Source organism: Galendromus occidentalis, unplaced genomic scaffold (genome assembly GCF_000255335.2).
Source record: "Galendromus occidentalis unplaced genomic scaffold, Mocc_1.1 scf7180000077284, whole genome shotgun sequence".
NCBI classification, from domain to species: domain Eukaryota; kingdom Metazoa; phylum Arthropoda; class Arachnida; order Mesostigmata; family Phytoseiidae; genus Galendromus; species Galendromus occidentalis.
In genome coordinates, this window is record NW_003805272.1 from 1 (window position 1) to 12,815 (window position 12,815).

Consider the following 12,815-nt stretch of genomic DNA (forward strand, 5'->3'; position numbering starts at 1 on the left):
TGCGGGCGCCAAAGAGCGCCAAAGCTCTTGTCTAGAATAAAGGGGTCTCGTATCCCTATGCGCTTCCCGCCTGGTACAGCGTACCGGCTAATTCCGTTCGGCGCCTTCTGACCTTGGGGGAGCTGAATACTGACACAGCTCTGAGTGCTCAACTCGAACCCCGGCTCCACACTCTCTGAGAGCGGAGGCTTTTTCCCTCGAGCCGGAAAACTTGATATCGAGATTTTGAATCGGCTGCTGCCGATGGGAAGCAAGTCCGAGTCTCTTTCGGATGGAGTATTTTCGAGCTCTGGGAATCACGAAGTACAGCCATGAGATTCCCTCATTGAGAGGTTGAAGAACTTGAGCTCACGTCGAGATGTATTCGAGAGAGCCCCTCATGGGGTAATCTTCTGATCTTTCACGCTCGACCATCTCTCTAGCAGCAGCTCCAATGCACAAAATCGCTGTCAATTCACCGCGCTATCCTGGTCGTCGAAGATAGATTAGCGGCTCAGACTCATAGCAAGCTTTCAAATTTATAAAGTTCTGTGGCTCCTATTCCATTCCCCCGACAAAGAGCCTCCCAAAGTACCGGACCTCCCCCTGAATTTTCTGTGCTCTTGCAGTGCACAGGACGGTCGGCATGATGCGCAGAGAATGCGATGATCTCGACAACGGGTCCTTACCCAACAAACAAGGACGAATGGATGGTTGTTCCCCTCTGGGAGTCCTTCCCCACAGCATCAAGGAGCGAACCTGTATCTCCCACCAACCCCTTTCCAAGAGAAATTGATCGCCAATAACCCGTTCGACGACAGCCACAATGCTAGCGCACATCTCAAGGGAAATGTAGCGAAGAATTTCCCGCCCGGGAAAGGTGAGACCTCAAGGCTCAGGACGCCGGTGGCTCGCGATGATTTTCGGGGAGATTAGTGAGAACGCTCTTACTACCGCAATCTAACTTCGAATACCTTCCCCGCCCTTTAGGTCAATACATGAGCCGCGAGAATGGAGGAGCAATGTACCCGTGTGGGGTGTGTCATAAAGAAGTGCACGACAACGACCAGGCCGTATTTTGCGAGCCGGGCTGCAACTTTTGGTTCCACAGAATTTGCACTGGACTAACTGAAGCAGCATTCCACATGCTGACGCAGGAGATCGCTGCTGAGTGGGTCTGTGATAAGTGTGCTGTGCACAACAAAGTACCGCTTGTGAGATTCAAACAATAGGGCCGGCATCAACTGTACATAGAAGAGTTCAGAGTGTCAGCGGATCGGACCAGAGCCTGGACTCCAGCTCGGAAATCAAGCGGAATCAACACAACGCCCTATTCAAGAGCTGGCCGGTCCGCGACGTCATCTACACATCTGTAGGATACGTATCACCGAGAAAGAAATTTACCGGTCGCGGAAAACATCAGTTCGGCTGCGCTGACTTCTAGGAAACGGATTATTTTGTCGAGCAGCCGAGTCATTTTGATTTTCGCAGCCATTCTCATCGACGCAATAAAGTCATTAGACCTCAGGAATAACGAGCGCTATACTTTAATGGGTGAAGTGGATTTATGAGGAAATTTTGTAGCTCCTTGCACAAATTCCATGGCTGGGCGCAGGCGGACTTTCTCCAATGCTACCTATCGTCATCCGACTGCGAGCCCTGTATCACATGACGACGATTGACTCGATGAGCTTTCGTCGCGTTGTATAATTTACAATAATTCGTATCGTCCCAACATTCCCTCTCTCTATTCCATGACGTATCCCGTGAGATCAACTTCTCCGATCTGATCCCCGTCAGAGCCGACAGTTATCTGCACGAGGTGCTGAGGGTCTGAATCGTCGAGGATTCGGCTTATGAAGTCCTCATTCGCTCCATTCGATATCGGGGTCGGATCTTCCGCTGGTGGATGCTCGTCGATGGTCGAAATCACAATTTCCTGGAAAAAAGGAATCGAGAGTTTGAGGTCGTTCGAAGTCGGAGAGAAGCTGTCGGGAATCTCGCGAGACGGAACTCATGATAAGAGAATGCGAGCCAGTTGGAAACGCCGGATCTATGCCTCAATATATTACCTGACTCAAAATCGTCTCATCAGCCGTCATGAGCTCTTCTGGATGCGGTTCGAGTGGAATCGGCTCGGGGAATTCCTCTATTTCTTCCTGTACAACTTTGAGCTTTTTCGTTCTCCGTTTCTTCGTATCACGATGAGAATGAATCATGTGCATCTCTAGTCTCGCTTGACTGAGCATACCTTTATCACATATCGAGCAGAATATTTCGTAAGCTTTAGTATGAACTGAGATGACGTGATTTTTCAGTGCTCCGGGCGAGAAGAATTTCTTCTGACAAAACTCGCACGTGTTGGCGCGTTCCTCCAAATGCTTCCGGATGTGATAACTGAGAAGGAGTTTAGAGCCAAAGGGCTGCTTCGAGCAGATGTGACACGAGAGCTCAGTCTTCTCGGAGTGGGCTACCATTTGGTGAGCCAACAGACTGCTCTTGTACTTGAAGCGGAGCTTGCACTCATCACAGTAGAACACCCAATTCGAATTGCCAACGTACGTCTTTCCCTTGTTTCCCACCTCCAACCTCGTGTGCCGTTGCCGGTGCACGCAGAGCGACGCGGCAGTCGTGAACGTCTTCTTACATGTAGGACACTCGAAGTTCCTGACCGTCAAGTGACTCCGACAATGGTACTCCAGGTGCGCGATGGACTCAAAGCAGAATCCACAAGTTAAACACTTGAGCTCCTTCTCGTCACTGGCATGACATGCCTCCATATGCTGTTTGAGTCGAGCCTCGTTCGGGAGTCGTCGAGCACAGATTGGACAGGGAACGTGCTTTTTGAAATGACGAACGTTTATGTGACGATTGAGAACGTCGAGGAGTGGGAAACTGAGATCACAATACGGACATTCAAGCCGGTCGCGGTGGGTGGCGCGATGGAGACGGAACCGGTTCGCCGAGTACGAGCTGAATGGACAGTTCTCGCAGCGGAAGCGGGACAGGCCTGCGTAAGGCTCATCGCCATTTACCGCTTCGGAGTCATCGAAATGCACGATGGCCAAGTGACGTTTTAGCCTCAGCTCAGTCACGAATCGATTCTCGCAAATACCACATTGATAATTCAAAGTCTGATAATGCGTCATCCGTAGGTGTTTCTTCATCTGACTCGCCGTGCGGTATTCCGATTACAAATCTGACATTTGACGCTATCCGTTGTGTGCAGATGACGTACGGCTCGGTGCGCCCGGAGGTTCCCGCTCGAAGACGTCGTAAATTCGCAGAACTCGCAGCGGTACGGCTTCAATTTGTTGTGATTATTGAGGTGCGTCCGCAGTGATCCTGCTGAAGTGGTCCATTTTTGACACAGATTACATTGGTACGTCGATTTGCCTACGGTCGCTGGGAGCGCCATGTGTATCAATTGATGATTCAGATGCACCGTACTATCTATGGTACGGTGAGCACATAAAGCGCACTCGTAGATTTCGATCTCCTCGTGTTTCGTCTCTATGTGCTTGAGAACGTTCTCCAGAGATCCACATGACTCGCCGCAGTGTATGCAAATCCCTGATGACACCGTGCACTCTTCGGAGTGCGTTGCCAGAGCCGTTGCCGTACAGAAGACGTGGAAACAAGAATTACAAACGTTCTTGCCAAGCATGTTGATTTTGGGGTGGACATCGACCATATGTTGCTCAAGACCGTCGACAGTTTCGAACAGTTTTTCGCAAACGGAGCAAGTCCTGGCAGTATGTTTCGACATGTGTGAGCTGAGACTCTTGTCGTCGGAGAACTGGAGTTTGCACATGTCACAGGTGATTCCTTTCGAATGCTGCTTCTCCTCATGCTCGAGGAAGGCTTGCTGAGACAGAAAAATAATATTGCAATGGGGACAAACTTGTGCGTGTTTGGCTTGCATGTGGGCTATGTGGGCTTTTTTCGTCTGGAGAATCGCGCTACATTCCGAGCAAGGGTAGGTGCTGTGGAGCGAAATAGTATGATACTCCAGGATGTTCTTCGAATTGGTGCCGAACGAGCAATCCTCACAGAGAGTGTGAGGAAACAGTTCTGCCAGGCTCTGCTCCACCGTCAGTCCGCAATTCTGCGGGTGCTCGGACATGGCTCCGGAGCTCGCGAACATCTTCGAGCAGGTCGAGCACCGAAACTCGATTTCCAGAGGAGGTATGTTGTTGACTGAGAATGTTGCTCGTTGCAGTGATTGTCCATCTCGCTTGCTATGTTGCATGAGAAACTACAGAAGAAACAGTGGAAAGAATCCAAGTCACGCTCACTCGACTGTTGGTGAACATGTGATCGGAACTTATTGAATGAGGCTGATTTGTAGCGACAAATATGGCAAGAGAATCCACTGCTCGCATCTCGTTTCCTCCTGATGATGGTCGGTGTTTTCGCGAAACGAGTGCTTTTCCGGCTGTAGGAACCTGACGACGCATGTTTATCGATGATGTGACTGTGCATGGAATCCTCACGGATTGTTCTGAAAGTACACGATTGGCAGTCCAGAACGCTGACTTGGAAATTACCGACTGCGGGATTATCCGATTTGGCGTCCGCCGATGAGTGGGCCCGAGCTTCCTTCTGGAAAAAGAGAGATTCGAAAACGGGACCTTCGGAGTCGCAAGTATGAAACTTCCCGGGCAGAGAAAAATAGGGCGCGAACTTTCGTCAAGATCTTCGCTCCGACCAGACTATATATGCGTACCTTGCCAGTGCTACAGTCTTGGAAGTGATCGGTGGCCTCCGACTCGGTCTCGAAGAGTTGTTGACAGATACCACACTGATAGACAGCGTTGATGGACTTCCTGTTTTCGTCCTCATTCTTCCGTTCTGGCAACGAGGGGTGATCTGGAGAAGAAGTGATCTTCAATTCGAAGCCTGATACGATCAGCTCACAGTTCTTCGAGGAGGATCTTCGGAACTCGTTTTTAGGCGCCAATGGCAGAAGAGAAAGCAAGCCTCGATATCAACTTGCTGCGAAGAGCTACTTGCTCCCAACATCGTCCTATCGATTCTAGACATGACGCGCCTCCAAAACCATCAGTTTCTGGCGTCTCTGCATGGAGGATCGCAGTGAAATCTGGGGAGTTTCAGACGGTTTCCCACACCGGGCTTTCCGTGGGCACAACCAGTCCTCGACATGGCGGGCAGCGGCGTCATTCGATCTCTCAGTAGGACGACCATCGCGCTTCTAAGACGCAGGGAATAAGGATCATGTGAGCGGCAGCCTGAACTTTTGCGCCATAATTTTTGAAAAACATCAGGGAGCATTAGACAGCTCTCGAGCGACCACGGTTATAGATACGAAGAATCTGCGAGGCTCTGCTCTGCGAGTTTGCAGAACTTCAGGGACCGGGACTTACGTTTATTGTTCGCTTTCATCTCGAACTCCGCTTGGGAAGCACGGGGAGTAATGGAACTAGAGATTCTACCATAGTGAAACCGAGACAACTTTTGGGAATCGATCCGTAACGCCGTGTCCGTATACCATCAAGAGCAGACGCTTCACTCTCTCTGGGACAGGGCTCCTGAGGAGTGGTGATAATTCGAACTTCTCCGGCGCGCTTCGAGCGTTCTGCATCGTCGGCAGACGATTGAGCCGACATTTTTTGGGACAAAAACAGAGGAATAGTCTAGGTTACATATATGAGCAGGAATTGACGCACAGAGGAGCCCGAGAGACGCAAGACAATGTATCCTCAAAACAGAACAATTATCTAAAATATCTCATCCTCCACGCATGGCTGTATTACCCGCGCGACGCCGCCCTCCGCGGCTCTAATTGCCGATAATCGGCCCCGTTCGACTCCGGAATCAGTTCCAGACCTTGTGAGTTGTGAGACGCTCGGTTTCAATCTCTCGGACCGGAACTGATTTTGCTCTCGAGTCTCGAAATGACAAGGCCGCAGGCCTGCATTGAACCTCGCACCATTCTTGAGAAGCGACATCCATCCATCGAGGGAGCAAGAGCTCGAAGTGTTTTTCGACAAGGTCGGAGACAGAATCTCCCATGCCCGAATGTCTGGTCTCGACACGTTCCTGCTTCGAGTTCTCGAATACGATCTCCCCTTTCAATGGAGTTTTGCGTCGTCGTTCACCGACCCAGCCGGGAATTCCGTCATCGCGCTCCTGTGGACAGATGGTATGGCGAGGAGCTGCTGATGGATAAATTCACGCCATTCATGCCCCTCAGGAGCGAGAACCATCTGTTATCAGCTCTCGCGCAATCAGGGAAGCAAGCTATCAGCCGAGGCGACGGGAGACTACCGAAGGTGGAGGTCGAGGGTGACAGAAAAGGTAGGTCTCGACTCAGCCGGTTCGGTAACGACGTCACAGACGGCGGGATATTCGACACAGGGAACCGGTATCCCTGTCGTGCTCCAATTTCACATAATATTCCCACGGGTGCTCTTCCGAAACATGAAAGTTAAGCGGGCAGACGACGGAGCAAGAGGAGGCGGCACCACCGCAGGAGACAGGAGGCGCAGTTTCGGGGATCTCCTCGGGGTCCCCCCTTCTGGCGGAGGGATTCCCGGGAGCACGCTCTTATCGCTGAAAAGCCTTAGGAAATAATTCATCTAATTTAATTCCAAAACTTAGGAAAGCCTCTCGATCCGGCGGAGCCGCTCGGTTGTTCGCTAGAGCCGCGAGCAAGATCATCGACATCATTGTTTTCACATTCCTACGTAGATGTGTAGACTACAGAAAGTAAACACAGCACCGGGAAGACTCATATGAAAACACCGGCAGCGCGTAGAGCGGTACAGCGATCCACGCGGATAGCGAGTGGGAGCATGGAGTTTGAGCTGTGACCTGTGACTCGTCGTCGGTCCGCAGTGCTCCACTGAAGCTCCAAAATGAACAGCTTCTGCCGGCTGAAGCATAGCCAGTACCTGCTCCCAACAAGTAGTCCTATTGTAGGTGCTTGAACCTGGTCGATATCATTCTCTGTCGTAGACTGCGGTCCTTGGCACGTCCGGTTGGACTCACTCCGATGAGAGGTCACGGAAGCCTATCGGGTCTCTAGGGACTCCGACCTGCGACAGAAGTTCCCCTCAGAAGTTCGAAGAGTACGGAAGTGTCGGTCCTCCCAGCCGCCTGGCATGGCAATCAATCCCGAGCGCGCTGCCGGCTTGAAGATTGTCCTTGAAGAAATGTGGAAAGAAATACCGAGGTACAGGCATTCCCATTCCCGCCTGCCCCTTTACTTGTAGAGTTCGAATCGATTAGCTCAGACTTGAGCGCGGACGACGAATTCCGCTCTGTATAAAATACTGGGTGCAGCGATCCAAGCATGCTGAGCTGATCCCTAATTGGATATAAGAATTTCGAGTTTACGGAAGGGCACTCCTTGTAGTGATCTGCAGAGGTATTTCACGGATACGGTCCTCGAGGAACTCTGCCTCACGCTACAGAACCCACTCACGCTGAGAATCGCGAAGCTTCTGCATGAAGTGCAACTCTTGCGGGAGGATGAGCTGTACAAAAAGAGATCCGAGCTGGTGAGCAAACTCAAACGTAAGTCTTCCTCCGAAAAGTCAGCCCCAGCGAAACCGACCTTCAACGACACCCCTAGCCCGAATTCCTCGATTTCTAGAACGCATGGGAGCTTTGAAAGAAGAACATCAAAAACGGCGGGAATTACAAGCTAGAGCGGGCCTCAGCTTGGAGGATCTTGAGAAGGAGCTCGACGCCGATTGGAAACTGATGGAGGTGCGTAGACTAGGAGAGCGCATTCAGAATCTGGACTCGACCGCCCGATCCCAGCACCATCTGATAAACATTTTTTTCTAGGACGAGAGTAAAGCTGAGCTGAATCAGACAGACCTCAGCATCATCAAAGATATCGACAATATCGTAGCCGAACAACAAGAAGCCTTGCAGGGTGTGGGGGTTCCTTTCTTCAAGGTACGTGAGAACTCCATGATTGAGATGGTTGGCCACGGAGCAGCCTCCGTGTATATTCGTCTTCATGTGCCTTCATTCGGAAGATTTTCTCATCCGTAGAAATTCCACAGAGGACGCAGAACAGCACGGAGCTGCGAATCCAGATGACGTTGATCGACATTTTGCGCAGAATCACGGAAATGCCCAAATTCCTCCCGCCCTCCTCTGACGTTTGATGACTGATCTCGCTCTCATAACAACATCATTGACCTGATTGTGAGCTCAAATTTTAATTGTACAGATGTCGCACAAGCAGCCACGATTGTTCCGAAGTTTATAAAATAATTGTATTTAGCGAAAGAGCATTTTATCAGACAGAGCACCTGGGCGTGAGTGCTCGTTCTCGCTGCGAGCCACATCGCCCGAAGCCCGTACGGAGGAAGACGATCCGCATATGATTGGTGAACCACCCTCGCGTGGTCTCAATCCGGCACGGAAATCAACTCTTGCCTTGGTTCTTGTATAGCACTAATGCGCTCCGCTAAGACGGTCGTTCTCATTGAGATCACTCCGAATCGGGAGGATGACTCCATAGCCTCTCATCGTTGTATTCTTGAGAATGACCTTTTTCATATCGACATTATTTTCGCGGCAAAGGTCGCGACGATGAACAAGGTGTGCTTCTTGGGATAAACCCTCATCCATCGGGGATGACCGGCATGATGCTCTCGATGTACACCCCGCGTACTGCACCTAATAATTTTAGAATCGTTGCCGGGTATCGGAGCGCGTCCTTTCCCTGTTCCCCCCCGGATTTCTCTTCGCTATCGAAACATCTACTCTTGCTGTCTGCTCCTTGCTTCGCCCCGGAGACCATCAGTCCGAGATCAACAGGGGCCAATGCCGCTCGGGAATATTATTCGTTGAATAATAAAGCGTCTCGGGATAACCTCCCATGGAGAGCCGTCCGCTGAAAGCGTGCAACGGCTATTCAAGAAAGTCCGCTGGAGACTCGCCTGCTCGCGGATTGGCGCTTCCCGGGCTCAGAGTTGACCTGCTCATCTGCGAGGTTTGACACGAAACCTTCCTCTCTGAAGTTCGTTCTGTCTTCAGGAGCTCAAGCGTTCCGCTACCTCATATGAGCCTCCAGCTCGATGCTGTGCTCCTATATAAGGCTCTGATGTCCTGGTGTTGCGGGATCGGCGAAGCGCGGTGGGTTTCAATCCAGGGGGAGCCTCCTCTCTCGTGCTAGTTCCGCTCTGAGCAGTTTCGTAGTCGAAGTCCGACTACGTCAGCAAGGGGAGTCCAAATACCGCAGCAGGGACGAACGATAATTCCTGCTAACGTCGAATGGTATCCTCAAATATCGCTTTCGTATAATGTGGGAAATATCATCAATGTGAGAATCTTTGATAGCATTGCCCCCAGCACTCTCAAATGATCGGATTCCGTCGTTTGGATAGTCATTCATGGAGCGTGCTTCCCGGTGCGTGGCTGAGCACGACACTTTTACAGGAATAACTTTTTCTAATTAGTACATAGTTAGGTATCATTGCCTGAGTCGCTTCGAGCAGTCGTCGGCTGCTCGTGGCTCGGGAGTACCGCTACTCCTCATCGATCTGAGGTAACAGGTAGAACTGCTTGACGCAGGAAAAGAGGGCACAGCAGCCCACAAGAGCCTAGCTATTACGTTCGTCATCCATCGCGGTCAGGACAATACCCACGATGATCCAAGCGTGATTCCCCGTCGTTCAAGCAGGACTCATCCGACTAGGGAATCGGAGCCCATCAAATGGATGGACCGCGCGAACGCTCTCCGAAGCCCAGCAGAGATCACTATCATCATTTCTCATTTTGCTTATTGCAAATCAGGAGTTCCCAGTCCTGTGCGATATAACTATTCCACCTATTCTCCTCTAGGGTGGCCATCGGAAATACAAACGAACGATCGTACGTCGAACTTTTATCCGAAAATCCAAGCGGAAGAACGTATCACGGTCAGGGAACTGTGCGAGCTGAAGTCCGAGTCAGCATGGGTCGATCATATGTGACGGCATGACGGGGACGGTGGAGGGAGAAAGAAAACAACAATAAGGCGAATCGGATCGCGGATCCCGGGATTCGAATCAGGCAGTGGGCTGAGAGTGTCGGAGAAACGAATCTTAGCCGGAGGCTTTGAGGCTGAGGACCGCCTGTATGGCTGGAGCGATTCCCTCTTCTGATTTTATGATTTTCGCTCCTTAGGACAGCTCCGGGCTGCAGCTCGCCGTCCAAAAGCGGTTCATCGCGAAATCTGTGCAATGGATCAGTGATCGCATCCGCAGTACCGGAGACCGGATCGTATCAAATGGTAGCGCTGTCGAAGCTTTTTTCACTCAGCACTGCCGTAAGGACCGCTGCAGTGGTCGGCGCCGTGGTGTTCGCCGTGTGGTATATCAAGCGCTCTCGCGAAAAAATACCGCGCGTTTTCGTTTGTTCCTCTGACTCGGATTGGGACGAAATCGCGGACGAGTTCAAGAAATGTTCATCCGAAGGCCTGCTTGGAGTTGACTGTGAATGGGTGAACGTGAATTCGGGCACCCATTTGGTTGCTCTGCTCCAGATGGCGCCGAATCCCGAATTGTGCGTCCTCATACGCCTCTGTCAGATGCAAATGCCATTGGAAGTGAGACGAATCCTCGCGGATCACAACATCTTGAAGTTTGGTGTCGCTATCGTGGAAGACGCCAGGCGACTCCACACCGACTACGGGGTCGAGGTAAGGGCTGCGCTGGTTCTGACATTGTTTGGAGCGCAACAACATTCAATCGAGAAGTATCTAAGGCGAATCGTTTCTCTTGTAGATGAACGGCTGTCTGGATCTACGGTACATGGCCTTGGAAATGGGTTGTGAGGAGAACACGAGCCAGGGCCTTTCCCTGGCCACGCTGTCATCTCGCTTCGCAGGTTACGAGCTGAACAAATCCCCGCTGCTGCGAGGGTCCAACTGGGAAGCTCGTAGACTCACGAAGGCCCAGTGCGTCTATGCGGCGAACGATGCGTTCGCTGGGATTAGGATAGCGCGCCATTTCCTAGGAACCTCCCTGCTGAGATCTCTGCGCGACAGCTGCTTGTCTCGATTCGCGATTTACGTCGACAAACCATTCCGGATGCATCCAGCGAAGAAGAAGAACCCGTCCACGAAGAGTTCGAAACCTCCGAGCTCGAAATCGAAACGAAGAACGGTCACCAGAAGCGACCAGAAGGTGTACAAAAACGCTGTCATGAAAGCTCCCGACGGTGAGATGCTTTGCAACACCGACGACGTTAAAGTCGATTGGTATCTCAAAATGAAACTGGCCACACTCGAGTCCGAAGATCCGCCCGTGATCAGACTCAACTTCGAGCCACGCTGTCGCGCGATTCTGGGGGGCGAGTTCTACATCGAAGAGAAACGCAACATTTGCGTTGTATGCGGCGCCGATGATCTCTTGTTGAAGAAGAACGTAGTTCCGTTGGAATATCGCAAAAGGTTCCCGGAATTGATGAAGTCTCACACCTCTCACGACAGCGTTCTGATCTGCGTGAGTTGCCAACACAGGTCAACGAGGCACGACGCCGAGCTTCGCGCAAAGTTGGACACCGAATGTCCGATAGATGTGCAGGCTCCGATGATGAACTCGCTGAAACGAGCGGCTCGTGCGCTGAAGACGGCAGGAGGGAAATTACCCGAATCGAGGAGGATTGAATTCATCAATTTACTCGAGGACCACTTCAGAGAACCTCTATCGGATGCCGTGATAGACAAAGCGCTGAGACTAGACGAGCAGCAGTGGATGCTCGACCACGGCTTGACGCACGCTCAAAGGGTTGTTGCAAAGTACAGCAAGACAGAAGGCCTTTTCGCATTGGAATCCAGATTCAGGCAGCATTTCTTAGATACAATGCAACCCGAGCATCTCTCGTCGAAGTGGTCCGTCACCCATAATCACGAGGCTGTCTTGATGAAACTTGCCACAGGCAGGTATGAAGGTCCGCTGACACACGATGAATTTTTGAAAGTTGTCGGCGCGTCGTGGAGCCGAGTCGGCGAGATAGTTCGTGCTGTCGTCCAGTACGGGCTCGTAGATGCCGGTCAGGTTGTTGTGTGGACGGAGATAGGAGGAGCCGGGTTCACGCAGGCTCCAAAAAATGACTGCGCACATATCTCGGAAAACCGACTCCATGGAGATCGCCTTGAACTCAATGATCGAGAATCTAAGGAGAAGTTCCACGTTATGCCGCGTAATCCGGATTCTTGAGCCGAAGCTTATATTTTCGTAGTCACGAGAATTCGTGTACTTTGGGTCGGAAGCGTAGGTACTGGTGAAACCTTTTATTTTGGTGTGCGCTCATGTACACAACGATCTGGGCACACGTCGTCATTGGCTGTAAAATTCGAGGCGCGAAATACTCATTGGGCCTGATAGTCGGAAAGGTTCATGGAGGAGCATTGACAACTCATTGTTGGATGGATGATAATATGACGCACATTTGAATCTGGGAGATGTCCCTTTCTTGTGATTCCCTATAACTCTTTGACCTCGTCCGCCGCTTCCGTCGATCCAGCCGAATCAATGGCAGTCGAAGCTCACCCCCACAAACTGTATGATTTATGATCTCCAAGCGCGGACTTGGAGGATTTTTGACAGTAGTTGAGCCAACTGATGGGAAGGACTCAGGTTACAACATTGTTCTCATATCCGACGACAGAATAAAGGATGGATGGGAGGCCCGCGATCTCTCTTGTTCCTCTCATCAATATCAGCTCGAGTCAACACCTTCACCTGTCCGTCACCTGTCGTGACGGTGTTCAGAAATGTGAAGTTTCCATTATGAATTATGAGGAGCGAATCGAGAGCAATACTTGGGGCCTACTCCAGGGTGCTCAAGAGAGGTGGGGAGGG

The 12,815-nt window shown here is 51.3% G+C and overlaps 3 protein-coding genes and 1 long non-coding RNA gene across 4 annotated transcripts; 3 read left to right on the forward strand and 1 right to left on the reverse strand.

Moving 5' to 3' along the window:
• Positions 1-723: 723 nt before the first annotated feature.
• On the forward strand, positions 724-1,211 carry LOC100898172 (protein pygopus-like; the record flags this gene model as incomplete). The annotated part of the gene is made up of 2 exons (XM_003742097.2): positions 724-859; positions 970-1,211. Coding segments are annotated over 2 exons (378 nt in total), but the record flags the coding sequence as incomplete, so codon positions are not given.
• A 515-nt stretch (positions 1,212-1,726) lies between these two features.
• LOC100905329 (zinc finger protein 808-like) lies at positions 1,727-5,385 on the reverse strand. The gene is given in 6 exon segments (XM_018639030.2): positions 1,727-1,918; positions 2,052-3,163; positions 3,166-4,179; positions 4,278-4,584; positions 4,709-4,851; positions 5,367-5,385. Coding segments are annotated over 6 exon segments (2,787 nt in total).
• Positions 5,386-6,868: 1,483 nt separating this feature from the next.
• On the forward strand, positions 6,869-8,126 carry LOC100905475 (uncharacterized). Its single transcript, XR_003777095.1, has 5 exons — positions 6,869-7,177; positions 7,361-7,521; positions 7,601-7,716; positions 7,798-7,911; positions 8,022-8,126. It is a non-coding gene; the product is annotated as an uncharacterized LOC100905475 (long non-coding RNA).
• Positions 8,127-10,012: 1,886 nt separating this feature from the next.
• Positions 10,013-12,170, forward strand: LOC108864090 (exonuclease 3'-5' domain-containing protein 2). The gene is made up of 2 exons (XM_018639032.1): positions 10,013-10,648; positions 10,734-12,170. Exons 1-2 carry the CDS (start codon positions 10,238-10,240, stop codon positions 12,168-12,170), a joined length of 1,848 nt encoding a protein of 615 aa, XP_018494548.1. The 5' UTR covers positions 10,013-10,237.
• Positions 12,171-12,815: the final 645 nt, after the last annotated feature.

What these genes read in the sequence shown, in the direction of transcription:
- LOC108864090 (XM_018639032.1), top strand. Translation starts at nt 10,238, where the DNA reads ATGGTAGCGCTGTCGAAGCTTTTTTCACTCAGCACTGCCGTAAGGACC. An exon ending in ACACCGACTACGGGGTCGAG is followed by an intron (nt 10,649 to 10,733) that starts GTAAGGGCTGCG and finishes TTTCTCTTGTAG; the next exon opens with ATGAACGGCTGTCTGGATCT.